At 39.9% G+C, this 26751-nt stretch overlaps 1 protein-coding gene across 1 annotated transcript; it reads left to right on the forward strand.

The window, feature by feature from the left end:
* Positions 1 to 1915: 1915 nt before the first annotated feature.
* Positions 1916 to 22130, forward strand: LOC310928955 (E3 ubiquitin-protein ligase Midline-1-like; the record flags this gene model as incomplete). Its single annotated transcript, XM_083891626.1, has 9 exons — positions 1916 to 2641; positions 11291 to 11386; positions 15198 to 15305; positions 16384 to 16532; positions 16645 to 16772; positions 18058 to 18201; positions 20054 to 20215; positions 20463 to 20670; positions 21782 to 22130. The coding sequence occupies 9 exons, from the start codon at positions 1916 to 1918 to the stop codon at positions 22128 to 22130; spliced, it is 2070 nt and encodes a 689-aa protein (XP_083747752.1).
* Between the last annotated feature and the right edge of the window lie 4621 nt (positions 22131 to 26751).

A 26751-nucleotide genomic window follows, 5' to 3' on the forward strand; every position in this document is an offset into this window, starting at 1 on the left:
AACTCCTGCTCAGACTCTAATCCCTCATTTTAATGTCTCTGTGGGGACACAAGGACAATGTTCTGTGTTTGTAAATTGACACAGAGGCTGAAAGTAACAGGACATCCACTTTTTTTTGCAAGTTTTACTGCACCATCTACAAGCTTCAGATGATATATCTCTGGAAATACAAGGACCTGAGGGGGGCTCTTTAGTGCTGCTGTCTGTCAGTGTGAGTTTGTATCGATCACACAAGTGTGAATGCGAGTGTGTTTGTGTTTCTCTAAGGATCTGCCGTGTTTACACTCTTCATTCAAACATTTCATTTCATCTTAAGGGTGTGATTGCTGAATCACCTCCACCTGCCCGCACCACCACACCATCCCACCGGGGATCTGTCCTTGAATACCCGCCCCATTTCATTTCAGTGTCAGTCCTTTTCTTATTCAGAAAAACAAACGATCAGAGTCGTCTCACGTTGCTTTAAATCTTTCTGTAACCTTCACCGTTCATCAAATCAACGTTATCTTCCGCCGATATATGACAGTGCTAGAGTGAGGCGAGTTTATCCGCCGGATGAAAGCAAATGATGCATAAAGGCTGTGAGAGAATGAGGCGGAGGGAGATTCTGATTGCATGACTGCACTCACAGACAGCTGAGCCCGCAGCTCAGTAAACAGTGACATCTGCTGAAAACGCACACACAGTGGGAAGAAGAGAGTTGGATTACAGCAACTCTTTTTGGGATGAGGATTATGTCACAAGCGATTTTTAAATCACTGTAATTTACACTAAAATCATAATTTAAAATCCATGTTTTATCATCTTATAGTTTCCATATGTCCTCATCTTATTTTCTTATTACATTCAAGGATTTTTGTGGTGAGAATATTTTCTTTTTGTCTGCAGTTCTGGAATCCTCATTCCTTTTCACAAGGCAACCTTGCGTTGCTTGATTACAGGACACTGGTTATGATCATAAATGCAGGAATACATTAAAATACATATTTATCAACTGATTTACTGTTTTCCAGGTTGTTTGCACCCCTCAACTGCATTGATGTGAGTGTGTGTCTAAATTGGTATGTTTGGTTTGTTGACACTGAAAATCTGTCACTAAAAATAAAAACAAAAGTTAACAACAGGAACACGAGGAGCAGAAACGGGGAAATGCACACAACTGAGAGTGAACGGACACAGACAGCACAGACCAACTACACGAGGGGGACGAGGGATAATTGAACACAGGTGAAACAGGGTGGGACAGACGATCACAAGGGAAGGGAAAACAGGACAAAGACGGGAAGTAAAACTCGACAAGGTGTACAGGAACAACCTCTTCGTAAAAACAGGAAGATACGAATAAATACATAAATATATAAAAAAGCAGGGACAAAACCTGGAGCTAGTAAAGCAAGACAACTGTGAAAAAGGTTGGAGAAATAAAAGTTTCAGAAATGGATTCTAATGCTCAAAAAACCCAGTTGTGTCACAGTTTGACAGGACAAACACTTCCTGCTCATCCCTGCACTGGCACTGTATACATACAAACATTCAGTCAGGTCTGATAGTATTGCTTGACAAAGCCTAATTTCAGATAAAGGACGTACCATAGGGATAATGTTAGATCATTTCTGAGATCTACTATTAGATCATCTAACAAGGACCAAACAGAGGCAGAATAATAACATGGACAAAAAGTTACACACCTCAAACACTCTTTAAGTCCACTCAGTTGTCCCACCATGAAGATATAAGCCCTCCAAAGAAAGCAGTGAAAAGTAAGCTGTTTCACACCATCTTATCACTAATCCCTCTTTTCCCCCTCTCTCCACCCATCTCTCCCTCTCTCCGTCTCTGATCTACAGAAAGTTGAGCAGCTCTTCTGGATTTCGCTGACACTGCGTCTGGTCCCGCCTGGCCTCCCCTGAACAGGATGGACTCTCTGGAGTCGGAGCTGACCTGTCCAATCTGCCTGGAGCTCTTTGAAGACCCACTTCTGCTCCCCTGCGCCCACAGCCTGTGCTTTGGCTGCGCCCATCGCATCCTCGTCTCACACTGCACCACCAGTGAATCTGTTCAAAGCATTGCTGCCTTCCAGTGCCCCACATGTAGATATGTCATTTCTTTGAGTCCTGAGCGTGGACTAGAAGGGCTTAAGAGAAACGTGACCTTGCAAAACATTATTGATAGAGTTCAGCGGGCCTCATCTTCAGCCGGGCTCCCTCTACCACTTGCACTGCCTGCACCCCACAGTGGACCGAACTCCCCCAGTGAGGAAGGGAGCAACCGGTTGGCATTGATCCCCGTCAGCGCCGCCATGTCCAGCCCAGGAACGCCTCCTGAACCGGTCCAGTGCCAGTTCTGCGAGCAGGACCCGCCACAGGAAGCGGTCAAGACATGCGTGACATGTGAGGTGTCATACTGCGAGGAATGCCTGCGAGCGACTCACCCCAACAAGAAGCCATTCACGGGTCACCGGCTCATCGAGCCCATGTCTGACTCTCACCTCAGAGGGCTTCAGTGTCTGGAGCATGAGGAGGAGAAGGTCAACATGTACTGTGTCAGTGACGATCAGCTCATCTGCTCGCTGTGCAAGCTGGTCGGGCGGCACAGGGACCACCAGGTGGCAGCACTGAGTGACCGCTATGAAAAACTCAAGGTAAGCGCATGTGTTTTGTAAACATGCCCACACTTTATTTTTACGCCGCTGATAATGAAACCTTGTTTGGATCTTTTTTAACGACAGATAAGGTTAATGAGTCAGCCCGTTCTTTATCTTTAACACGTCCACCATAATGAATTTTAAACTTTAATTCTGTTCCGTTCTGCTGTATGATATTTCCTATTATCCTCACCCTGGTATCTAACTCAATTATCAAGTGAGATTTTATCACCTCATGCCGACTTATTATCTCTCCTGAATAATTAAGCAATTAGCCTAATCACTACAGCATGTCAGTGTGCCGTAGGGTGTTGAGAGAGACACACGCACACACACACACCCACACACTCGTAATGAATATGGTAAGTGTCATTAGTGACGAAACATTGCGTCATCAGTAAGGTTGCAGGTTAATGAGTGATGATTGCCTGCTGGGTGTAGGTGTGTGTAATTGTATATGGCTATTAGAATATGTGAGTAATTGCCAATGCGAAGCATGCGCGTACTTGACCAATAGTCTCCATGGAGACCAAAACAGCCCTAGTGAGGCAAAACCCTTATGTCTGAGGAAAGTGTTAAGTTTAGGGCTGAGCTTTGTATTAAGGTTAGGGTTAGGCATTAACTGGTTTTGGTTGAGGTCAGGGATACTATGATTTGGTTGTTTAAGATTTAGAGAGGCCTAAAAAGATCATCATTTGTCCTTCACATTTGAGTTTCTGACCGACTTTACACACTTTCTCTCTCCTTCTGTGCTTATGCAGAGAAGAATAATCATGAGTGAAGTTACAGGTCAGTCATCATCTCATTATTGTGTCATCGTTACTAGTTATCACACTTCTCTTTTAACCCTCCCTCCATAACCTGAGACAACGCAGCAGATGTTAGCTTCATAACTTGACCTTTGGTGTATAAGAAGCAGAAGATAAATCTTAAAGGCTTCACGAGGGGGTTCACATGTGCAGCACATGTGCAGATTGCACGTCATTTCCACTTTCCACTATTTGATTTAAGTTAATTGCCTGAAGCGTCCGTTCACATACAAACAGCTTGTATGAGTCTAAATAGAAAAAAAGGTTTGTTCATCTGCACAAGCAGAGATTATAGTTGAAGTAAATTTGTTTCACGTAACCTTGACTGATTAAACAAGTAATTATGGATGAGAAACATAATGCGTCACATGATTCTTTAACAAAAAATAAATAAAAAATCATGTGCTGCTGATACAAGACATTTGTTTCGACAAAAGTAGGAATACAAGCACAAATGCAACATTATTTAATGTGTCATTAATTCGATGATGGTCCACATACTTTGACAAAATGCTGTTTTAAAGTCCAAAATGATGGCATGAAAAAATGGGAACTGTGTGATTTTCAGTTTTTCTGCAAATAAGAAAAGTAGCACATCCTCACAAAAAGATGTTGAAATCAACAATGTGACTTTTATCAGTAGTAGCTGATTTATCCATTACATGTGGGTCAAGATGACCAAGGAGGATGAAACCAACCACTTAAAACATTTCCCCTGCACATTAACTTACAGTAGAGCTTTTAATGTCCTCAGCCTCAGGCTAAACCCTGTTTATCCTGAGAGTTCACTTAACTGCAGTGAATTCATTCACGAAACACTTCTTCCCTTTTCGTGTCCATATGTGGCAGCGTTTCATGCAACACGTTGAGCGAACACATGTGATAAACACACACACACACAGCTAACAAATCCTAACAAGAGCCACATTCACTTATGATTATGCAACAAAAGCAACAAAAGTCAACAATTAATCTACTATAGCCTTGTGTGGCCTTTAGACAGACACAATAATGACAGTTGTTAAAGTCTTTTAAAGGCAAAAATTGTAACGTGCAGCAGGAACAGGGACATGGAAATAATTAATTACCAAGTTAATTACCACAGGAAACAATGCAACACTCATGCATTATTCAACAACACATTTGATTTTTAAGTGCGGAAGACGCTAAACTTTAAGAGGAACTTGGGGGGGCAAAGGCAAACAAGATGTGACAGATGGGTGTCTTTTTCCCTTTCCATCACTGAGCTACTATGTCTTTTTCTTTCATTTTCTACTCTGCTGTGTAGAAAAATCTTTTGGTCATATTTTACGGACCATTTCAGCCATCGCATTTTGCTGTGGTTGGCTGGAATTTGAGATATCCCCACAGAGGAATATCAGATGATTGGAATAGTTTCTTCTCTTTTGGGGGGTTGCAGTGGTGTGTCTGATAAGAGCTGCGGAGGTTATTGTGGGAACACCCATCCTTTTTCAGAGATAAAATTACCCCCGTCACAGGAAATTGACAGAGAATGAGACTGGAAATAGCTTTTAAAAGTCCTTGACTCTGGGTCTGAGGAGATAGAAACTTGAGGGTAAAAGATGGGGGCTGTGGCATATGAGAGAGTTTTAGTTTCTTAATCACAGGCTTCCTGTGTAATTCATCTGCTTTAATCGGCCGTCCTTTAATGTCTAAACACCATATTGTGAGCTGCCAACGTGTGTGATGAAACATAAGCAGCAGCCTCGCTGATAAGATCAATATTTACCTTAATGTCTTCTGGCCGTCTCAGCCTTGTTTTACTATCCCCTTACTTGCTTTCTCCATTCATGTTGTCAGTGTTATTAAAGATTTCATCCCTCTGACTTGGTCAATCTTCAATTACAGTGAATCAATGAGGAGCAACGGTTTATTTCTGACCTCCAGAGGTGATGGACCAGTACTATGTGATATCACATCACTCCATGCCATTCAGAGAAACCAATGTTCCTTTTTAACATGTTATTAGCAACCAGTTATTAATTTACACCATTACTATAGCCCCTTTTCCACTTAATATAGTCCCAGCTCGCCTCGCCACGGCACAGCGGTTTTTCCACTACACACAGTACCTACTCAACGTGGGCGGATTTCATCACTGCACGGCTGCATGAAACTGCGGTGACTTTACACGCAATATGACCTGCGTATTGTGTTTTATTTTAAAAGGGCGGGGGAAATGTTTTACTTTGATTCTGTGTCGCTTTCCCAGTCTGGTGCGAACTGCTCTGTTGGAATTTACGCGGTTCAGCAGCGGCAAAGCCAAAAATAGAACTGCTACCTATCGATAGCCGTGCGGCGCGGCAAGCCGCTTCTGGGACGCTGCCGAGACGTTCCGCAGCGCATCTGGTGGAAATGCTCTCATTGATTAGAATGGAAGCGATTTGCAACGGCGACCGCGCCACTGACGTTCCACGGCTGTAACGTGTCCAGTGGAAATCCAGGGTTAGAATCAGTTTGGTCAGTACTTCCTCCATGACTGGAGCACAGACTCGTCCGACACATATTAATTGGGTACAAGAGTTTTCATACTCTTTGCCATGAGGACATTTTATTTTGAAGAGAGGAAAAATGGTTGTTGAGATTCGTTTTTGCAAAAACCATTTCATATGTGAAATGTTTCATTAATGGCCTGCATTCATGTACATATTGTATTATTTGAGAAAGGTAATGGGGTAATGTATCACTATTGAGTTATCCAGTGTTTTGAGACTGACATTTAAGCATTTAAGTATAAGTCACACACACGGCCCGCTGATATTAATTTAGCGAGAACCATGTCATTAGTAATCCTAGAAAGCACCAATATTACTCAAAGTATAGGCCAACATGGGTTTGTCACTATATAGCAACCCCTATAACAAACAAGCGATGTGACCCATTGTTGATATAAAAAAATGGTCTGTATTTATAACAAATTACAACTTGGGGCTTTATCTTTACCATAAATGTACCTACCAGCTCCACATCACAACATACATACACAAGAGGAGAAAATGGGGAGCAGACAAGAGAGAGGAAGATAGAAAAAAAAGCCTCAGTCACTGTGGAGAATAATCATGACTCATATTCTAGTCACATTGCAAGAATTTACCCCTGGAGGATGTTTCCATCTTTACAAGCTGATGAGGATTCCCTGAATGCACCATCAGTTTTTGTTTAAATCATTAAAGCACCACCACCATATGAAGCCCGTCTTAAAAAAAAGCCCTTGTTCTTTATTTGAAGTCGATATAACATAATCTGTCAGTATAAAGTGCAATGTGTTGTTTACTTTCTTACATTCTATACTGATGTTCCCTTTGCTCAAGGCCTTCTCCCCCCTCTCAGATTTAATGTCCCTTCCCTGTTGTGCTTTCTCGATTCTCTCCGCTGTGCTTTGCTTCTGGAGTCAGCGCCCACACACACACACACACAAACAATTCAATCCAATTTACAGAGGAGAAAACTGTGTGCCGAGCAAAGACGCCGCTGCCCTCCAACAAACACTGAACACCCGTGCAATGATGACTTCGAAATAAGACATAAACACAGTGTCGATGTGTGCGAGGCGACGGGTGGACACAGCAGCAAACCAATAAATGAGAAATCTTGTCTCCCTTTATTTCTTCCCTCGACTTTCAACTTTATGACTTCATCCGTGCGGCTAAAGTTTCTCTCATGCACACACCCATGTGTATGCGAGCAACAAGGAAATAATTGTAGGGAATTGTCTGTCAGTTCAGCGAAGATTCCTCTGCGACACGACTGTTTCAGGGTCATAACATGGAGCTCCTCTGAAATTCTGATTCTTACCGGTCTGCATGCGTTAGTGAGAGTGTACTTTTCATACATTCATAGCTTATCAGGGCGACTTTGGGAGGACTTAGTCCACACACAACAGGGGGTTTATATGCAAATACGGAGACGCATTATGTCTGTTTGATGTGAAATTTCAAAGAACACATTCGTTGTGTGATTTAAGAAGATTCTGCGAGGATAACGGAGTCTGCTGCAGTGATTAAAAGCAGATGTTTTGGAAGGAGCCATCTTTTCTTTGTAAAAAAAAAGAAAATAAAAAAAAAAGAAACTGGCTCTGATTCTGTCGGTTGACCACACTCGGGAAAATAAATCCCATATTTAGAAATATATTTACATTCCGAGTGGTCTTATGTTCCTCCTTAGCTGAGTCTGAGCCTGAGGAGACCTTTGCTTCATGTTTACATCAGTTTCATTTCATTTTTGGGTTCTTTTATTAAAAACAGCTGCCAGATGTTTGACCAAAAAAAAAACAAGAAAATGTATTTTATGAGTCCACTTTGAGAGCAGCTACACCCATTTCCCATTTAATAATAATAATTAACAGTAGATTTCATTGATTACTTCTAACTCACTTTAAACTGTTCTCCCCATAACACCCCTTCCTGTGTTTAGGTTTAAGACTTTATTTTATTCACTGTGCATCTTATTACCTTACTTTATAGATGTTTTACTGGTTCCACTTTGGTTATTTTACTCTTATATCATTGATGTTTATGATTAGTTTGATGCAGGCTGTAATATTGGCTTTGAATTGTACGATTCCTCCATGATGGTTTAGTTAAACTCAGTGGCATGCCCCTGCACAATCATCAGTGCCCACATAAACAATTACCTCAACTCTGAACATAGTTTACTTGTAATTGATGCTTTAAACTACTGCCTAACTATTATTTATCAAAGAACATTTAAAACATATATTTTAGATAACTTTTTTTCCTGTAAAGTCATTATATTTGTATATATTTTAAAGTTTTCTTTGCCTATTCTCCTTCAATGGTGTGCTTTTTATTAACCCTTTAACACAACCTTGCATTATTGTTACATTAAGTATGTTTTCTACTCTGCTGTTCAAATTTAACACACAATCTGGTCATGTACAACGACAGGGTTTTTCCTCAATAAAACTTATTATACAAACTTAAATACACTATTTTAACGTGCAGTAAATTGTAAATAACTGCCAGATATTGAAAGTTATTCTGGGACAATTGGCAAAACCACTTACTTACAGGATAATTGGTCCATAACTGGTCCTATTATGGTTAAAATATGAAAATAAAAAGCCCAGACGGACATTTTGAGGTGTTAAAGTATTAATATAGTTCTCCATATACTTACGTGGAATTACGTAGCCAAAATGCTCATGATCAAAAAAAACAATTTAAAAAAAGAAGACGTTTTGTAAAGCAAATAGACAAGATATTGGCTCTAAAGTCGATCTGCACGTGAGTACATGTACTGTAATTTGACATCTTCTGAGGTTAACATAATTTTACGAAGCCCAGGAGGTGACATCTGCAGAAAAAGAAAATATACCATATTACACAATGGAAACTTTAATATTAATAATGCCTGTTATTGTAATTGTTTGTCATGTGTTATTTTTTACAAGTGGTGGGTTTTTTTCCAACCAAAGAAAAGTAGGAAATCAGCTACAACATGCTTTTTATTTAGATATCTACACTATCATGTGCTGGATCATGAGCACACAGGGACAGTCTACAAAATGGAACACCTAAGGATTTTGGCTAATATTCTAATTATAAAAAGTATCAGAATCCAGCGCGTGTGCATGGGTTTTCTCCAGGTTCTCCAGTTTCAACCCAAAGTCCAAAAACATTCTGAAATTTGATCAGGCAAACTGGACAAAGAATTGAGCATAGGTTTATACTGCTACCGCTTTATCCTTCACATGAGGGTCGCCAGTCCATCACAGGGTCCAAAACTCTCACAATCTCACCAAGGTTAATTTAGTCTCCAGTTTGCTAATGTTCAAGATATTTAACATTTGCTTTGTCAGGACAGAAGGAAGTATCCACACTTGTGTCACAACAATAATACAATAATCATACAAAACTGTTGACATGACAGTTCTTCGTTAGTGTTTGACAACTGAATTGTCAATACAGCTATTAGAGAAAGAATAACATATAACAAAAAATAACTATAATGCGTGACCACGAAAAAGATTCTCTTTTCATAGGCTCCATTTCCTTTTAGTTTATTCAACTTTTGTTTGTATCTGGGCTTGCATGAGAAAACAGAGTCACAAGTAATCGACCTGATGACAGTTCAACACTAGGTAATGCAAATGTGACCACACACACACACACGCACACACACGTAGATCTGTGCTATTCTACTTGGGACACTACGTTGACTTCCATTCATTTGGACAGCATAAAACAAAGTGTGATCCCTAAACATAACCAGTTAATGCCTAACCATGACCTTTACCGAACCACAACTCAAATCCAACCCCTTCATAAATGAGGTTCTGCCTCATTAGAACCAGGTTTTTGGTCTCAATGAGGACCACCGGTTCTGACAAGGTCAATGTTTATGCCAGAAAAGATCCGAAAGAGATAAATAAGAACAAACACAAACACACACACACACACGGAACCAAAACTGACAGCACATTTTAAATCTCCTACACTGTTTTCATGTCACGGTGTATGTACTGCATGTTCAGTTTGTGTTGCATACAGATTGATGTTATGTAAACATGACTACAGATGTTATTCTCGTTACAGTTAGGTATGCATCCATTAATGTTGCTGCACGTGAAGCAGTTGTGATTCCTCCTCTCACCGTCATCCTTTAAGAGGTTTAGTCTATTTTTATCTCTGTGGATGATAATATAATACGATGGCAGCGTCGTATTCCAGACCTTCATGCTGCTTTTGTGTGTCGTCTGTGTATTAAGGCCATCCATTAAGCCCCGCAGTGCCACAACACACACACACACACACACAAAAACACATAAATCCCGCCATCTCGCTCTGTGTTTACTGTTGGAGCTTATTCAATATTCCCCTGTGGGGTAGCTCTTTTTAATCCACAGTACTGCTTCACACTGGCTTTGTTTACACTACAGCAAAACAGTGTTACAGGTCAAGAAAGGTTAGGTGATAATATTAAGCAATTTGCATAAACAAAAGCCAACATCTTTATCCAGATACCCATGTCGAGGCTAAACTCTGACATTTCTCTGACCCGGCCTCGCCGCTCACAACTGTTTCTGAAATGTCAGCATTCATGAAAACTGTGCTTAAATTCATCTGGGCAAAGGGTTTGGAGCAGGACAGTGGAGCCGTGCCTTCAGAGCAGCTTACTCACGCTCCGTTTGGCAATAATATGATCTTAGAAGAAAAAAGGAGACAGCTTGAGCCCAAGCTGATGAAAAAGCAGCAAAGAAGGGGGAAAAAGTGGGAGGGAAGAAAAGAAAAACGGGGAGGGGCATTAAGGGACAGCGTTGATGTGCTGTCACCTGTTTACCGGTTCGTTAGCCTGAAGCTCTGCTGCTGCCTGCTCCATGTAGGGAAAAAGCTTTTGCTGCCTAATTTACCGCTTGGCCGGGTTTGCGCATGGCTTGGTGCTCAGTGGAGTGGCTGTCCCACTCGCATCCTTTGCCAGCGTAGGCTTCTCTGTCACAGGCTCGGACGGGACAGGATGAGGAGGCAGTGCAGAGATGAGCCGGGGTATCACCCTCGCTCAGAGGTACAGAGGAACTGAACACACCCCTCTTCAGACAGGGAGAAGAATGATGGGGATGTTTGTGCAGAAGAAGAGCTGAGGGAAACCAAACATTTGATTTGTTGCCTTCTTGAGGATGTACTTGCTTTACAACCTTTTTTTGCAAAGCAAGGTTTTATCTCTGGCAGATAAATCTGCTGACGGGCAAGAAATGTGCACCTTTGATTTGTTTGCCAGTTTTTGTATGTATATAGATGTTCCTGCTTTACATATGTTTACTCTGTTGTCTCTCTCTGTTGTTTTCTTTGTGCTACAGCAAGCGCTGGATTCCAACCTGAGCAATTTGATCAAGAGGAACAATGAGCTGGAGTCACTCATGGGGAAGCTGATTCAGACTTGTCAACATGTTGAGGTGAGTACCCTGTGGTCTTCTGAGGTCAACGCTGACCTATAGTGTCTACGGCTGGTTGACACTGCAGGTTTACAGGTTTGATCTGCTTTTGGATGTGTGGAATCAGATAAAACAGAAAAGGTTTGAATGTTAACTTCCAGTATTTGATAATGAGTAAAAATCCCATTCCATTTTTCAACAACTTTAGATTGATTCAAAAATAAAATGACTTCACAGTTGTTTTACTTTCCTCCATCCACCGTTTCCCCCAATGACTTTTACATTCATGTTGAGGTCCTTTAATTTAGCATAAATCAAGATTAATGCTTGCATTTTAAAGGATTTGTCAATCAATCTGACTTTGCCTGATGCTCAATGCTTATTTAAGTGATTCCCTAATAAGTTGAAAACAACCTTTCATTGTAATATTTTAAATGTGTAGAGAAAAAAAAAACAATGTATAGTGCTTGTGACTTATTGTGGGTTGTGCAGAATGCATGAGTTGACATTATTGTGAGTGTAAAATGTGTATTTTGACAGTTTGTTTTTGCTATGATTTATCATCATAACCTGAAAACACAACACTAAATGGTAATGCCTCTTTTTGATTTAATGCAGCAAGTGTGGATTGTTTTTGCAACAACATCAAAAAGTTGATTTAAAAAGGACAAAGAATATGAATTAAAGTCAGTAAACAGTTTTCATGTAAATGTGATGGAGTTTGCAGAAGTTGCGAACTTAAGTCCACAGCGTGTATACGTTTGTGTGTGGCTTTGTTACGCTTTTGTGTGCTAACCCTGCCCGTCTATATGACGGTGGTACATACGTAAGAAGCTTTAAATAAAAGAGCCACAGGGTTTAAAATGCAGTGACATCATTATTTAAGTCACAACACAAGCTAAAAGGAAAACAAGATTGTGATTCATTTTGGAGATTGTATTCATTTGTTTACTTATTTATTGCCAAATTGATTGATGCGTACGCTGCAGCGTCAGCATCTCGCACAGACTTTTTTTATTTTTTTTTCCTGCTAGCTGAGCTGGGGGGCAAACTGTGATGACGCAGTCATCAAAAGATTTTAATACAGAAACACTGTTTCTTTTAAAGAATGTTTTTAAAGAGAGGTTTAAAGACAGAAACACTGTTTGATCCTTTTGATTGCCAACTCACTCCCCAGCAAAGAAAAAAAAAAACTTGACCTATTTTTCCCTCGGTGAATTATGCTCACATGTACGCAAACAGTTACAGCTTCACAGCACGCTGAGGAACCAGTGCCGTGCAAAGTCGTAGCATATTTGCCTTGATGTGAGAAAACGCCACACTGCACAAGCGTAGATATTGAAGTGGTGATCAAAATGAATGCACACACAGTCGCTCGTGGAGGGATGAATTTAAGAGAAAGGGGGTCACGCAGGGAAAGAGCTTGACGTGCTGTGGATTAGGCTTTTTGAATATTTTACATGGGATTAGACTCTTTCAGAGTTACTGGCAATGGCTGTTCAGATGAACACTTTTTATGCTGCTATACATACTGTACACCTGTATCTACTGTACGGATGCATACAAGCAAGATTTTTATTTTCTATGCACTACATTATGGAGGGAATTGAATCTCACTATTGGGAGAAGAAATCCCTCTGGTGCCTTTGGCATTGATGAAACGTAAGAGTGTCAGTGAATCCATCAGGCCTGTAAACTTTTAAATCACCTCTCCTGCGGAGAGTTTGGTTGATGTGCGTGTGTGTGTGTAAGTCTGCTGTTAAGTGAATCACTTTATGTCCCAGTTGGGGAGCAATCTGTCACGCTTATCATGTGCTCCACTAGATTCTGCCCGCAGCGTCCTCATGCTCCACATCTTTATATAACAAACACACACACACACACACACACAGCTATTATTTTATTATTTTTAATAAAATTGTATTGTGTATTTACTCAAATTTGGAAGATGAGCCACACCTGAAACACATTTTCACAGAGTGGATGTGAGTGAGCCCTGTCACAGTGACATGGAAGAAACCAATATGCAGTGTCTGAAAAGACAGATGCACATAAAGGCGCTGCTAAGGTTTTCAGCTCAGCATGTCTCACACAAGCAGCGAGCTGTGATCCAGGTGGTAAACTGTCTGCTGGCAACACGGTGCCAGAAAACACATAAATGCTGTTTGGGCAGGGATGTTGAGGATAGTGAGGAAGTCCTTTTCAGCTTCATTTGGCAAATGACTCTACATGATGTCATAATTAAAACACCTGTGTATTTGAGTAACTGCGCAATTTTTGGTTGGCTTGGCGACACTCGCAGCAGACCCCTCTTTCATTGCTCCCTGAGCCATCGCTTCACCACAGCGAGAACACACTTTATAAGGTGCTGAAAGTGCCGCTAGGAAATGACCACAGTGAGAAATTACACATTATGTTAGGACCTGCAGTCTTGTAATTGGAGTTGAACAACTTTTACGGCCTGCTGAGATGGAAAATGTTCCGACTGCAAATTGAATTAAAAAACTATGGAGCTGGACGCCATTTTTCCTCTTAACACCATATGTGTAATCAACGGCGTCCACTGCAGTTTCTCTCACCAACTGAATTAGTGACATCTGCAGATTGTAAGAAATGGACGACTCCTCCACTCACCCCTCCCTCTTCCAAGCACATCAGAGAACTACAGCGGCCTTCACAAAGGATGTTGTTCATCAATGTTTGCATGCATGCTCTGGCTGATATAACAGAAAATGGTTGCCTCTTCAAACCAAGGCTTTTGACTAGAGTACATATAAAAGGCTTATTGTAAAGGCAACAAAAGCCAAATAATGTCTTTAGACAACTATACAGACACACTTATAAGAAGTATATTCAATGTATGACAATAAAGCCTCATAAACATTACACTGGACCTTCAAGAAAAAGAACTTTGAACACTCAGCCACAGAAACTAGATCTAGTCAATGTCTGTCTTTTGTATTTGAGTCTGGAACATCACAGTGAGACTGACAGAGTTTAACTCTTAAAGCTAGGGCTCGTCATTTATTTTCAAATCACTTCTTTGTTGAAGTCCATCCCGATAACATCTTTATATGAAGCCGTCTAAACACTGTGGACTTCACAACTGGTTAAATGGCTTATATGGTTGAAACTAGGAAGTGAAAGTAAACAAAACAAACATGTTGTGTTTTCTGAAGCTCAAACAAAGAGAGAACGAGAGGAAAGAGAAGTCATAATTGATGATTTAAACCAGATGAAAGCAGCAATGGAACATTACAGATGCAGCACCTGCAGTACAAGATCAACAGTGAACCATGCTCAGTTAAAAAGACGAGCATCGTTTTACTTTTTTGTCCTGCTTTTCCATTTTGTCTGACAGCATTATTTTTATAAATCAGAAATAGGCGTCGTGCACGGAAAGAGAAACCATCATGTTGCAGCTATAACTACAGTCACTGAGTAGTGGAGGTTGTCAGCAGAAATCAAATGTATGACACACTCCAGAGACTTAAATATAGTGCATTGCTGTATATGGAGCTGATTTCACACACAGCAGTGTGTGTGCGTGCGTGGAGTGTCGTGTCTGCTTCTAACGAGTGCAGGGCCTGCTGCTTATTTTTGCTTGTCACTCAGCGATTAAGCCAGCAGGAGGCAAAAAATGCCTGAATGTGCCTCGTCTTCCTCAAGAGTCTGCTCTCAGACAGGAGGGCGGGCTGATGGATGAAAATGACATCCCGCACCTCGGTCAACACCATGTGGAAGCAATAAAGACAGAGTCCTCCATCTTTATTTATCTAACATTGCATGTGTGTGTGTGTGTGTGTGTGTGCGTGCGCGCATTGGTTCTCAGGTAAACGCTTCCCGTCAGGAGAACAAGCTCCTGGAGGAGTGTGACGTCCTGATTGACATCATTCAGCAGAGGAGGCAGATTATTGGCAGCAAGATCAAGGAGGGGAAGGTGAGGTCAACATGCGAGAGTCAAATACACTTCCTCTTCTCCTTTATTTATTGCTAGGCAAACACAATGAAAGCACACACTTGAAGCTTGGAAACTGCTCCAAATGCAAAACATTCACAGATTCCAAACAGACGGCGAAAGCAGTAAGACTGGCCAACTGTAGATCCCACAACATATGGACAGGGTGTTCTCTAAACCCACATAACTTTTTTTTTTTTTTTAAACGCTGTCTAATGAGACTTGGAACACGACATGTTTTTATTTATTTTTATTTTTTACGAATGCAGAGATGGACACATTTTTTAACTGTTTCAATACATTTTCTTTTGGTGAAGTGCTAGATCTTAATTAATAGCAATCAAAGGGACATTTTATTTTTTCACTTCTCTGCCTCATGTAATGTGTGCTTTAACACGACGATGACTGTGTTTCAATGGCTTTTGGCAGCGATTAAAAACTGCTGATGAAATCTTACTTGACCTCAATCCAGCCACTGGCCTCAATCTGTCTCTTAAAATCTCTCCTAAAATTTCCATCCATCCATCCATGTTCTACCGCTTAATCTCACATGAGGGTCACGGGGGGAGCTTTGCCAATCTCAGCTGACAAAGGGCGATAGGCGGCGTACACACGGGACAGTTCGCCAATCCATCAAAGGGCCACATACATATAATTATTTTAATATCATTTGTTTTATGTGGTGTTTTTTTTCAAAACTTCTGATTTGAAAAATAACATAACTGGATCAAACTAAAGTGCCTGGGAGACTGGGAGTCTCTGTAACGTCAGCTGAGCTTGATGGATGTGTTCATGCCATTTGCATTTTGTCTTCTTTGTCGTTTAAATTAAAATTAAATTCAGAAAAAAAAGACTGCCTGCTTCAATCTACTCTGGAATTGACATTTTCCTGTCATCAGCTACGATTATGTTCTCATACCCAATAATCTGCACCTTATCCTGGAAGGAGTTTTTTTTTTACACGCTCTTAATTTGACGTTTTGATCCGTCCAAACAGTAATGTTTCTCAGACTTCCTGTAATCCCTTTACTTTCCCTTTACCCTTTCCGTTTTCTTCCAGGCGCATAGGCTTCGGAAGTTGACCCAGCAGATCTCAAACTGCAAACAGTGCATCGAGAGGTCATCGGTCCTCATCGCACAGGCCGACCAGACACTAAAAGAAACCGATCACGCTCGCTTCTTGCAGACTGCGAAGAGCCTCAACGAGAGGTGAGAAGAAATAATCCAAACTAACAGCATGACACCATGTATACGCGTTTAAAGCAGGTGTTGACTTTTTTCGGATTTGAAGCCTGGTCACTTTTGATTGGTCATCATTTAGGGTTTCGATGGCAACAGCGTCAACCCAAGTGCTCATCCCCGAGATCCACCTGACGGACACGTTCGACACCTTTGCCCTGGACTTCACCAGAGAGAAGAAGTTGCTGGAGAATCTGGATTACCTCACTGGTAAATGCGTCTCCATTATTCAACTAAACTAAACTGTTTTAGCCTCTTGTTACAACCTAATTACTTATTTTTGTCGGTATATTGATTCACGCGGACAACAACCTTTGTTTCCTAAAGCTGTAGTGCATTGAATTTAAATAAATGTCTGTTTCATTCAACCTGTTGTTAAATGAGTTCACACAATGCCGATTAAGAGTTAAGAGTATAAGAGAAAACAAGTGTCCATGAATAGTTTCAAGAGTGAATTCTACTGCTTAAGGTTGAGGTTGTTTAGTAGATTTTACAGTACAAATGCTTAGATTGCAGCAAACAATATTTTCTTTGTGAACAGAAATGAACATTGGCTGCAACTTCAACATTTTAATCATAGATTAAATGTATTTTTTTGTGGACTCCACAGTGTGGTTCTTTAATTTACTCCTTCACTGACCATAAAACTTCTACATTGTTTCCAGCTCCAAGTCATTTTTTATTCACTTAAAGTCTCCAGTGTCTTTGATTTGAAGGAGAAAGCCCCAGCTTATTAACTTCAAAATTAATTTTGAACCTTAATTTCCATTTCCCCACTGATGAGGACCTATTAGAAAGGACCACTGTAGGACATACGAGCAAGCCGGGGACAAAAACAAGGCATCAGGCACATAGTGGATTTCAAAGTCTGTGAAAATGGCTGGCTCCTAGTTATTATTTTGGGATGCACGAGGGCTTTGCTGGAGGCTGTTTTCACGAAGTGAATCAGACAGAATCACTCCACTCTGTGCATCCACTCATGACAGAGGGCTGAGGAGAAGGAGATAATGGCACAGAAGAGGAAAGGAAGTAGCTTTAAAATCAATAGAGGCTTTTCTATCTTTGTTACCTTACCTCAGTCTGAATATAAAAAGGGATTTATTTTATTTTTTCTATTTCAATGGAGCAAAAACAGCTATAACATGCTTACAATGGCCCATTAATCGATACACAAGTGTAAGATAACCAAGTCTGGTGACTTAAGACCTCACAGTTATCAGTCACTGCTAAAAGTTCAACCACTTTCCCTGATGTTAATGTGAGCTGCTTTTGATCTGAACAAATGTATTATTTCTGTCCTTCTTTACTTATGCTTAACCGACCACTCAACTGAAAAGAACATCTTCAGTCTAGTGTGTAATGAAACGCCAAATGTGAACATACGAGGTTAAGTGGGGCAAATGTTTGTTACAGCAGCTGACACACATTGAATGCCGTCACTATGAATAATACTGTCATTTACAAGAAACTGAATATTTTGTTGATATCCACACAGCTCCAACTGCTCCGTGCATAAGGGAGGAGTTATGCACGGCTTCCTATGACACCATCACTGTCCACTGGACGTCCGATGATGAATTCACAGTCGTGTCCTATGAGCTCCAGTATGCCATCTTCACCGGACAGTCCAACATTGCCAGTAAGTAAAACTTGAGCACATTGTCAAATAATAAAAATAAAATAACCTCACTTAAATTATACTTGAAAATATAGATTCCAAAGTGCAACAGACGAAACTGTGAAGCCATGCAATATCAGGAGAATTAATAAAAGGAACAAGTTAAATCATTTTGCAAATAAAAGCAATTAAGGTTGGAAATAAAGAATAAAAAAGCTCAAAATCAAAAGCTGTTCGAGTTGCCTCCTTCACTGTTACAATTAAGGAAACCAGTCATGTCCTGGTTGAATATGATATGATTTAAAGACAGGAAAAGGTGTTATAATGTCAAGATATGACTCTACAATATGTCATTAAAAATTTTAACTGTAAAAGTTTTGTAGAACGAAGCATGGCCAATAAAACTCATGGCAAGTTTCCAAAACGTTTAATATAGGGACCCGCTTTTTAACGATGACAAACCATCGCGACGCCTTTCACAGTATAATTTACGACAAGCAGATGTGTGTATAATGTACAATTTCTATAACACATCGTATTGTTTTGAATTAGTTTGATTAAACCGAGTCATCTGTGATTCCACACCAGAACTACAGACCAAAGTATTCACAAAATCTTTCTATGGCCCTCGCCTCTGTTCCACTTCCAGTAACTTTAGCTGACTATTTACAGACCTGAGATCCACTTTATACAATCACTGGCAGTCACTAGTTTACCCCAAAGCAAGCTGAAAGAGTTGAAGGACTAATCTAAAGGCTGAAATTGAAGCGAAGTGGAATAGGAACCCTGCAGTTTTAGTGCTACCAATGGCCTCAAACTTGATCAGATTACTGTAGCTCGTGAAGAACGAATATGGCATCAAATTTATCAATCGTTCAGCATAGATTTCACTCAGAGGACACGCGCAAAAATTATAAGATTTTCGTGCATGTGCATAACATTCTGGTGGATGTGGCTCTAATGACATAAGAGATGAAAGCCAAGCCGGAATCAAACATGCACTTAGTGACACAGTGTCTCATTGGACAGCAAAAGACTTATTGTAAAGGCTGACACACACACACACGACCCAGAAAATCATGAGCACAGTTGAGTGAACAACAACCACAGGGAGGAAAATGGGGTCAGGACTTCTAAAGATGAGCTCCCATGCTCCCTTTCAATCAAACTGCCTTTTCTCTGTCTTTCATCCATTCTGCCATGAAGTCTCTTTTTTTTGTGAATTCAAATAGATCTACCTCACATCAAAAGGCATCCTTACTTTCTGGTTCTTTCTTCCCAAGGTTAGACCTCGTGTCATTACAGTTCACAGCTTGCTCACAGCCGACAGCGATTAACTAATGTGACGCTTTATTTACCCCCGTTTCTTTTTCCTTCGTCTTTCCGTTTTCATATCTGATAATGTCAGAAGTGTCGCTGTTGGCATGAGTCACATGCCAGAAACCCCCCTGCCCCCAGGTCCAGTTGAGGTGAATGAAGGACACAGTCTTACAATGTTAATGCAATGCCAAAAAAACAGCATTGCCATTGACTGCAAATGGATTTCCTTGGGGGAAATGTATGTCAAGATGATAACTTGTTGTCTTATCTACTGCTTCTTTTTAATTTGCTTACGATGAGAGGCTTGATCATGTTATTAGTTACTTTGAACATGGTTTTGGTTGGGCTGCCAGTCTTGCACACACACACACAACAAGCAGCTGTAGGCATAAACTTTTTGCACAACTGTATCATTCTCTCTCGCAGAAACTTCCTCTGCTGTCAAAATGTAACTTTGCTTTTCCCTTAAAAGCAGAAACCTGAAAAGGAATGAACAAACGAGTTAAATGGTAATGTCTTTATGTGTCTTTCTCCTGTGTATCTCTCCTCCCAGGTCTCTGTAACTCACTGGAGAGTTGGATGATTGTTCCCAACATCAAGCAGAACCACTACACAGTGCACGGCCTGCAGAGCGGCACCAAGTACATCTTTGTCGTCAAGGCCATTAACCAGGCAGGAAGCAGGAGCAGTGAACCAGGAACTCTCAAGACCAACAGTAAGTTGCTGATGACTGAAACTTAAAACTCCACATGGCATCAAGCTTTGCAGGCCAACACATGAGCAATCACTCACAGCTCAGTTTGTTGCTCATCATGTCCATAACCATTTCTGTCCAATATATATGACATTTAAATGATGGAACTTAACTGCTCTATAAGGAATGTTTCTTGTTAAATATCCCAGTGCTCTGCCACTTCACAAATCAAGATTTCAATTGTCTTTGTTCTTTTTTTTTTGCCCAGGCCAGCCTTTCAAGCTGGACCCCAAATCTGCTCACAAAAAGCTGAAGGTGTCTCATGACAACCTGACAGTGGAGCGGGACGAAACCACATCCAAGAAGGGCCACAGTCAGGATCGGTTCACAAGCCAGAGCAGCTATGGCGTGGTAGGAAATGTCTACATTGACAGTGGCCGTCACTACTGGGAGGCTCTGATTGGAGGGAGCACATGGTGAGACATAGACCCTGTTCTGACCTAATATTACTAGGGTTGTAAAGATATGCGTACCGAAATCGAAATCGCGATACTCAGAGCCACGAACCTGTCTCGTGGCGTGAGAAAACAGAATCGCGAAACGCCCTTTCTAACTCCCAGTTGTTTTTCCAGTCAGCCACATGATATGAGCTGAGTCATCATTAACACGTTATGTTTTTTAATTGCGTTAATCTCTTCTTTACTGATGTCCCCGCTATGGGGGCAGCGTCAGACGCAGCGACAAAAGCGTCATAAAACCATGTCTAACTTTAACAAACACAGACATGCTGCATACCCACAGAAAGGTCAGAAACTCAGCTAAAAGCTCATATAAACCATTCTTATGTTCACCAAACACAGTTAAAACACCGATGGATCAAACCCACAGGAGCGGAAAAAACACGTTACAGCACACACATTGAAAAGCGGCACCGGAGCGTCAGCATGATTATGTAAACAACGGAGAATTCACAGATTTTTATCACTACGAACAAGATTCACGGATCCAGCCTCCAAATAAGAGCAAAACAACAACTGACTTTCGAGAAATACAAGCGGAAATGTTGTCTTACCTTTGCTGTTTATCAAAACAAGTTATTTCTACTGGAACAAAACTGCTTCTAATGAAGAACTACACTTCCCAGCATGCTTTGGGGACAAATCCCAGTCTGATTGATCATTTACTTTGTATTTTTCAACAGTATTATTTTGTTACAGAAAAGAGATAAATCTTTGGTTATTTATTTATGTTCAAATCTGTTCACAGTGTTCCAAAATATTTGTTAATAAATGTTACATTAAGTTGCTATATAAGTAAATAAAAAAAAAAATTGTGGAATGTATCAAATCGTGGGTCAAAAATCGTGATATAAATCGAATCCTGAGTTTGTGTATCGTTACAGCCCTAAATATTACCCTTCGTCCTCAGAGATCTGATCATGTATGAACATTTCTGTTCAGAATGTGTTCTCAGCATTTTCATGCTGCATCTGAACACTGCTACTACTACTAATTGAGGGAGATTACTAAATTGAAGGTTGAAAATGTGTGTTTTTTAAGGGTAAAAGAATCTCCCACTCTTCCTCAGGTACGCTGTGGGTATAGCCTACAAATCTGCCCCCAAGCACGAGTGGATCGGCAAGAACTCAGCCTCCTGGGTGCTCTGCCGCTGCAACAACTCCTGGGTTGTGCGCCACAACAGCAAGGAGCTCGCCATCGAGCCTTCGCCACACCTGCGAAGAGTTGGCGTCCTTCTGGACTACGATGCCGGTTACCTGACATTCTACGATGCCGTGGGCTCGCAGCACTTACACACATTTCATGTGTCCTTTATCCAGCCCGTGTGTCCCGTGTTTAATGTGTGGAACAAGTGTCTGACGATCCTCACTGGTTTACCAATCCCTGATCACCTGGAGGCAGTGGAACCGCACAGCTGAATGAAGCTGAAACTGGCCTCGTCATTTTAAAGCTGCGCTGGTCACGACTAGTAAAACTGCATAACTGATATGATCTGCTGATCAGTTGTGCACATTAAATTGTGTTCACGTGCATGTCTAAATCTAGAAGAAACATCACCTCCGCCATCTAATGAATTAGAGCTGCAACTAACGATTATATTCGTACTTGATTAATCTGTCGATTATTTTCTCGATTAATCGATGAATCGCTTGGTCCATAAAATGTCAGAAAACGTTAAAAAACGTTGATCGGTGTTTGTCAAACCTGGGAATGAAGACGTTCTTGAATGTCTTGTTTTGTTCACAAACCAAAATGATTCAGTTTTAATGATTTTTCTGTTATGTGTTATATTTTCTTCTGTTAAGAAAATATTCACATTTAAGAAGCTAAAACAATCAGAAATCTTGTTTTAATAATGAAAAAAGCTTCAAACCGATTATCGATTATCAAAATAGTTGGCGATTAATTTAGTAATCGATTAATAATCGATTCATCGATTAATCGTTTCAGCTCTCAAATGAATTAATATTTGTGAAAAGTCACCCAGTGCAGCTTTAAAGTGCAAAGACAGAACTGCGAGGTGCGTTTTTCATCAAACCTCTCAAATATGGGATTTCAGTTGTTCGTTTTGGCTTCGTCAAAGAAAAACACAATGCCGGCATATGTTGTATTGACTCAAAAAGGACTTGTTCGAGATGGATGGCAATAAGCTGGAGTCAGTACAGAGGAAACCTGGACAAATGGACCTTTTTCATTCTCTGAGGCACTTTGGGCTATGATTTGTACCACGGTACAACTAGGAAAAAAGCCACAAATCAATTTCTAATTTTCTTCTTTTTCCCCCTTTAAAGCTTTTTTTTTTTTTAATATCAGACATAGCACTTTGACGATCCCTTACCACGTACACACACATAGACATGAAACATGAATGCAAACAATATATAAACATGGTTGCTAAAAGAGCACTGTAACATAGATATATTTTGTAAATTCAGAAACAATCCCGTTATCTTTCCCTTGTTTATTAAAAAAAAAGGAACCAAAGTAGCCATCGTTGTCCATTCAGGTGTCTTTACTTAAAATTTTACACTTAATAAATGCTGAATTATTTTTGAAAAGTTACAGAGAATTAAAAGTATTATTCTAATATTAAAAGTAAAAGTAAAACATTCCTTTATTTTTTTTTAGCACATTGTTCATATTTAATTCATGGTCTTGTAGCGTAAAAGTCTCATTTATTTTATTTATTTTTGGTGCAGTAACCATGTATTCATATTGGCAAAGTGTTGCGTTCTGTTTGACGTACTGTGTTCATTTTCTTTTCTGGCAGCCAGACAAGTCCTGACATTACAAGTAATCTGTGAGTTGTGTTGCAGTTGGAGCCCCAGGTTATTATTGGAGTGATGAAATGCACAATTGGGTGCATTTGTTTTTTTATTTTTTTTATTTCTCTAACAACCAGTTAAGTGGGTCGTATGTGTGCCAATCCTCCAGAACCAGAACTTCCCAATTTATATTCAACTGAGGTTTCAAATTGACATGCAGCAAAATGGTTCTGAAATTTGTTGTGAAAGTTAAGTAAAATTATTTTCCATCGTATTATACAATAGCCACTCACGTGACTACTTAAGTGACTGATTTTATTTGGATTTTCCTTCATTAAATGTTTTTTGTTTTAATTTAGTCACTGCTGTTGACACTTACCAAAGGGATTTTTTAAAATCTAATTCTCAGTATGAATACAATACTCTGGTCTGATTTCTCAGTGTTTCATTGTTTTAATACCCTTACAAACGTGGAGGATACATTCTGTCTAATTAACTCTGTATTTCCTTGGCAATAAACTCAGCTGTATGTTTACTTGTATCCAGTATGAATATATATATATATATATATATATATATAGTGCTTAATTTAATGTCTCCATTTGAACTTTATGACCATGGTGTATTATGTTTTGTCTTGATGGACATTTTTATGGAAAACAGGATTTAAGTGCTTGCATCACTGTCGAGTTAGATAAGTACGAGAAGGTCAAAAAATAAAAGTTCCATTTCACTTTAAAGTGGAGTGTTTATTTTTTTTTTCCCCTTCAGTGAAGTGATATAGCAATTTGAAAATGTCATGAGCTGCAAAGTAGGATGCAGTGAAATGTCAAGAGCCATTTCACTTTTTTTTTCCTTTTTTTTTTTTTTTGGCTGATGTAGAATCACAGATTTTAAGTAAAGTTCATATTCTGGTGTTCTGATCAATTTAATAACTATAACCATCAATACTGTGTGTTATTCCAGTGTCCTTTTAAAAATTCCAGCCAGACACAGTCAGTGTCATCATTTAAAGCTGGCATTACCTATCTACATAACTAATTGCAAAGTATCCATCCATCCATCCATTTTATACTGCTTTATCCTGCAGAGGAGGGTCGCAGGGGTGCTGATTTACTAAGATTCCAAATAGAGAGCGCTAAATTGCGTGTGCGAGCATAAAGACCGCACCTGTTACTGGATTACGTTTTGCGGGTGACCTACTAAGATTGCGACCGCAATTAACTACAGGCGCAGAAGTGGTTAAGACCGCCCTATTTAAATGAGGATTTTGTGCTAGTCAAGGGTTGTCAACATGGAGAAAGAGCAGACTCAACGGAAGCACAGAATGAAATTTGAAGCCACTGAACAGAAAGCACAGCTGACGTTCTGCGATGAGAAGATAACTGGGATCGAGGGATATGACATGCCGCTGTACGCGTGCCAACAACCTTTGATCTGACGTCAGAGGCGACGGAACAATAGATATAGATGATATATCTATAGCTGATTCAGATAGTTACATTAAATAGTGATTGTTGTGATTATTTATTGCATTTAAATGTGCCTGGAACTGGAAGGGTTAGGGTTAGGGTTAGGGTAACCTGCCTGTGAGGTTTTGGTGATGTTTGCGCACTGTGCCACCTGCGCTTCGCCGTGCACCGAGAGCAGACCAGGTTAGAGCTGGACCCGTTAAGGTAAAGCGGGGTTCCCCGTTCCTCCGGTCTTAACCAGGGAACATACTGTAGGTACGACCCCTCCTTGAACCACAAACTGCAGACCAAGTTAAGCCCATACCAGTACAAACACACATTTCTCCTCTGGATATCTATATTTCATTTATTCAGATATACCAAATAAGAAATGAATGTGCGTCATCTGTGAACGCGTAGTTGAACATGCTCTGGAAAAGCGTAATTTCCTGATTTACAAAAAGTATTTTTGTTTATGGATTTCTCAGAGGATATGTGCGTAACCGCAGCCATGTGCGCACACCGCTGTGCCAGTTAAGACCTGCCTTTCAAACATGCTAAACATAAACGCTAAAATAAACACCGCAATCAGTTTCAGGTTTGATAAATTACTTTGCGCGTGCTAAAATAACATATTTACATTTTCTCCTCCCATCATACGCAAAATAGCGTATAAACGCCCCACATTGCATATGCATTAAGGCAAGAACGCTAAATGGGTTGCGAGTGCCATTTTGCCCGTCTGAGGGACGCAGTCCTCGTTGCGCCCTGTTAGTAGATCAGCATCAATGCTAATCTGTGTGGGCAATCCAGTTTGCACACACGTTTTTGCACGTGCAAAGCTTTACTAAATCAGTGGTAATCAGTATATATTATATATATATATATTATATTATTATATTATATTATATTATATTAGGAACTTAAAAAACATGATCAAAAACTGAAACTAAATAGAAATGATACATTTGACATGAAACTGCATGACTTTGCACTGAAGGGGAATTTGATCATTATTGAATATTAAACATAGGTCAATTCTTGCTTTATTTCAATGTGTTTTCAGGATTTAGAGAAGGTAGAATAAATAATTACCAGATGGGAAAAATAATTTTGAGTAGCAAAGAATGTATGACATCATAAAAAAAAAACTTGTTTAGTGAGGAATGTTCTGAGTAGTCACAAAACCACTTTTATTATATTTTCCTTGGATATGTAAAGGTTGGATTCAGCTAGCAAAGTTTATTCTTATCATTCTTGGCTACATAATAACTGAATAATGTGATTAGCATTTTTATAAACACATAAGGAACTTTCATTATCAAACAGTCTACAGCATGTGAACTTTCTTTCCAATAATAAATCATTCAGGCAGATAAACGCTAAATGTCAGACTATGTTTAGACCCTAACTTGTAGAGCTGAATTGAGGTCGTGAATCTCTTGTAGAAGAGGAAGTTGTTGAGTTAATAAGGTGAGCTTCCTGTGGACTTCAGCAACTCTTTCTTGTTTTCCAGGACCAGGTTGTTAGTGGAATAGAAAGGTCACAAAGACAATTTGCAGGTCATCATCTGCAAACATCTGAGGCATGTGCTTATTTGTCTGAATGTGAATGTAAACAGGTTTAAATTAAAATCAGCAAATAACCATTTGCTGGAAGAGGGAAAGAAAACCATTTATGTTTTATGTGAACTTTCTCTTCACCAGAGGCTCAAAAAGGGCAAAACAAAGGACTCATAATTGCACTTTGAAAGTGAACAGAAAATATATTTTGAATTAATATTCTATTTAACGGTTTGGTCACATTAGACAGGCTAGTTTACC

Source organism: Microchirus variegatus (genome assembly GCF_963457635.1).
Source record: "Microchirus variegatus genome assembly, chromosome: 1".
NCBI classification, from domain to species: domain Eukaryota; kingdom Metazoa; phylum Chordata; class Actinopteri; order Pleuronectiformes; family Soleidae; genus Microchirus; species Microchirus variegatus.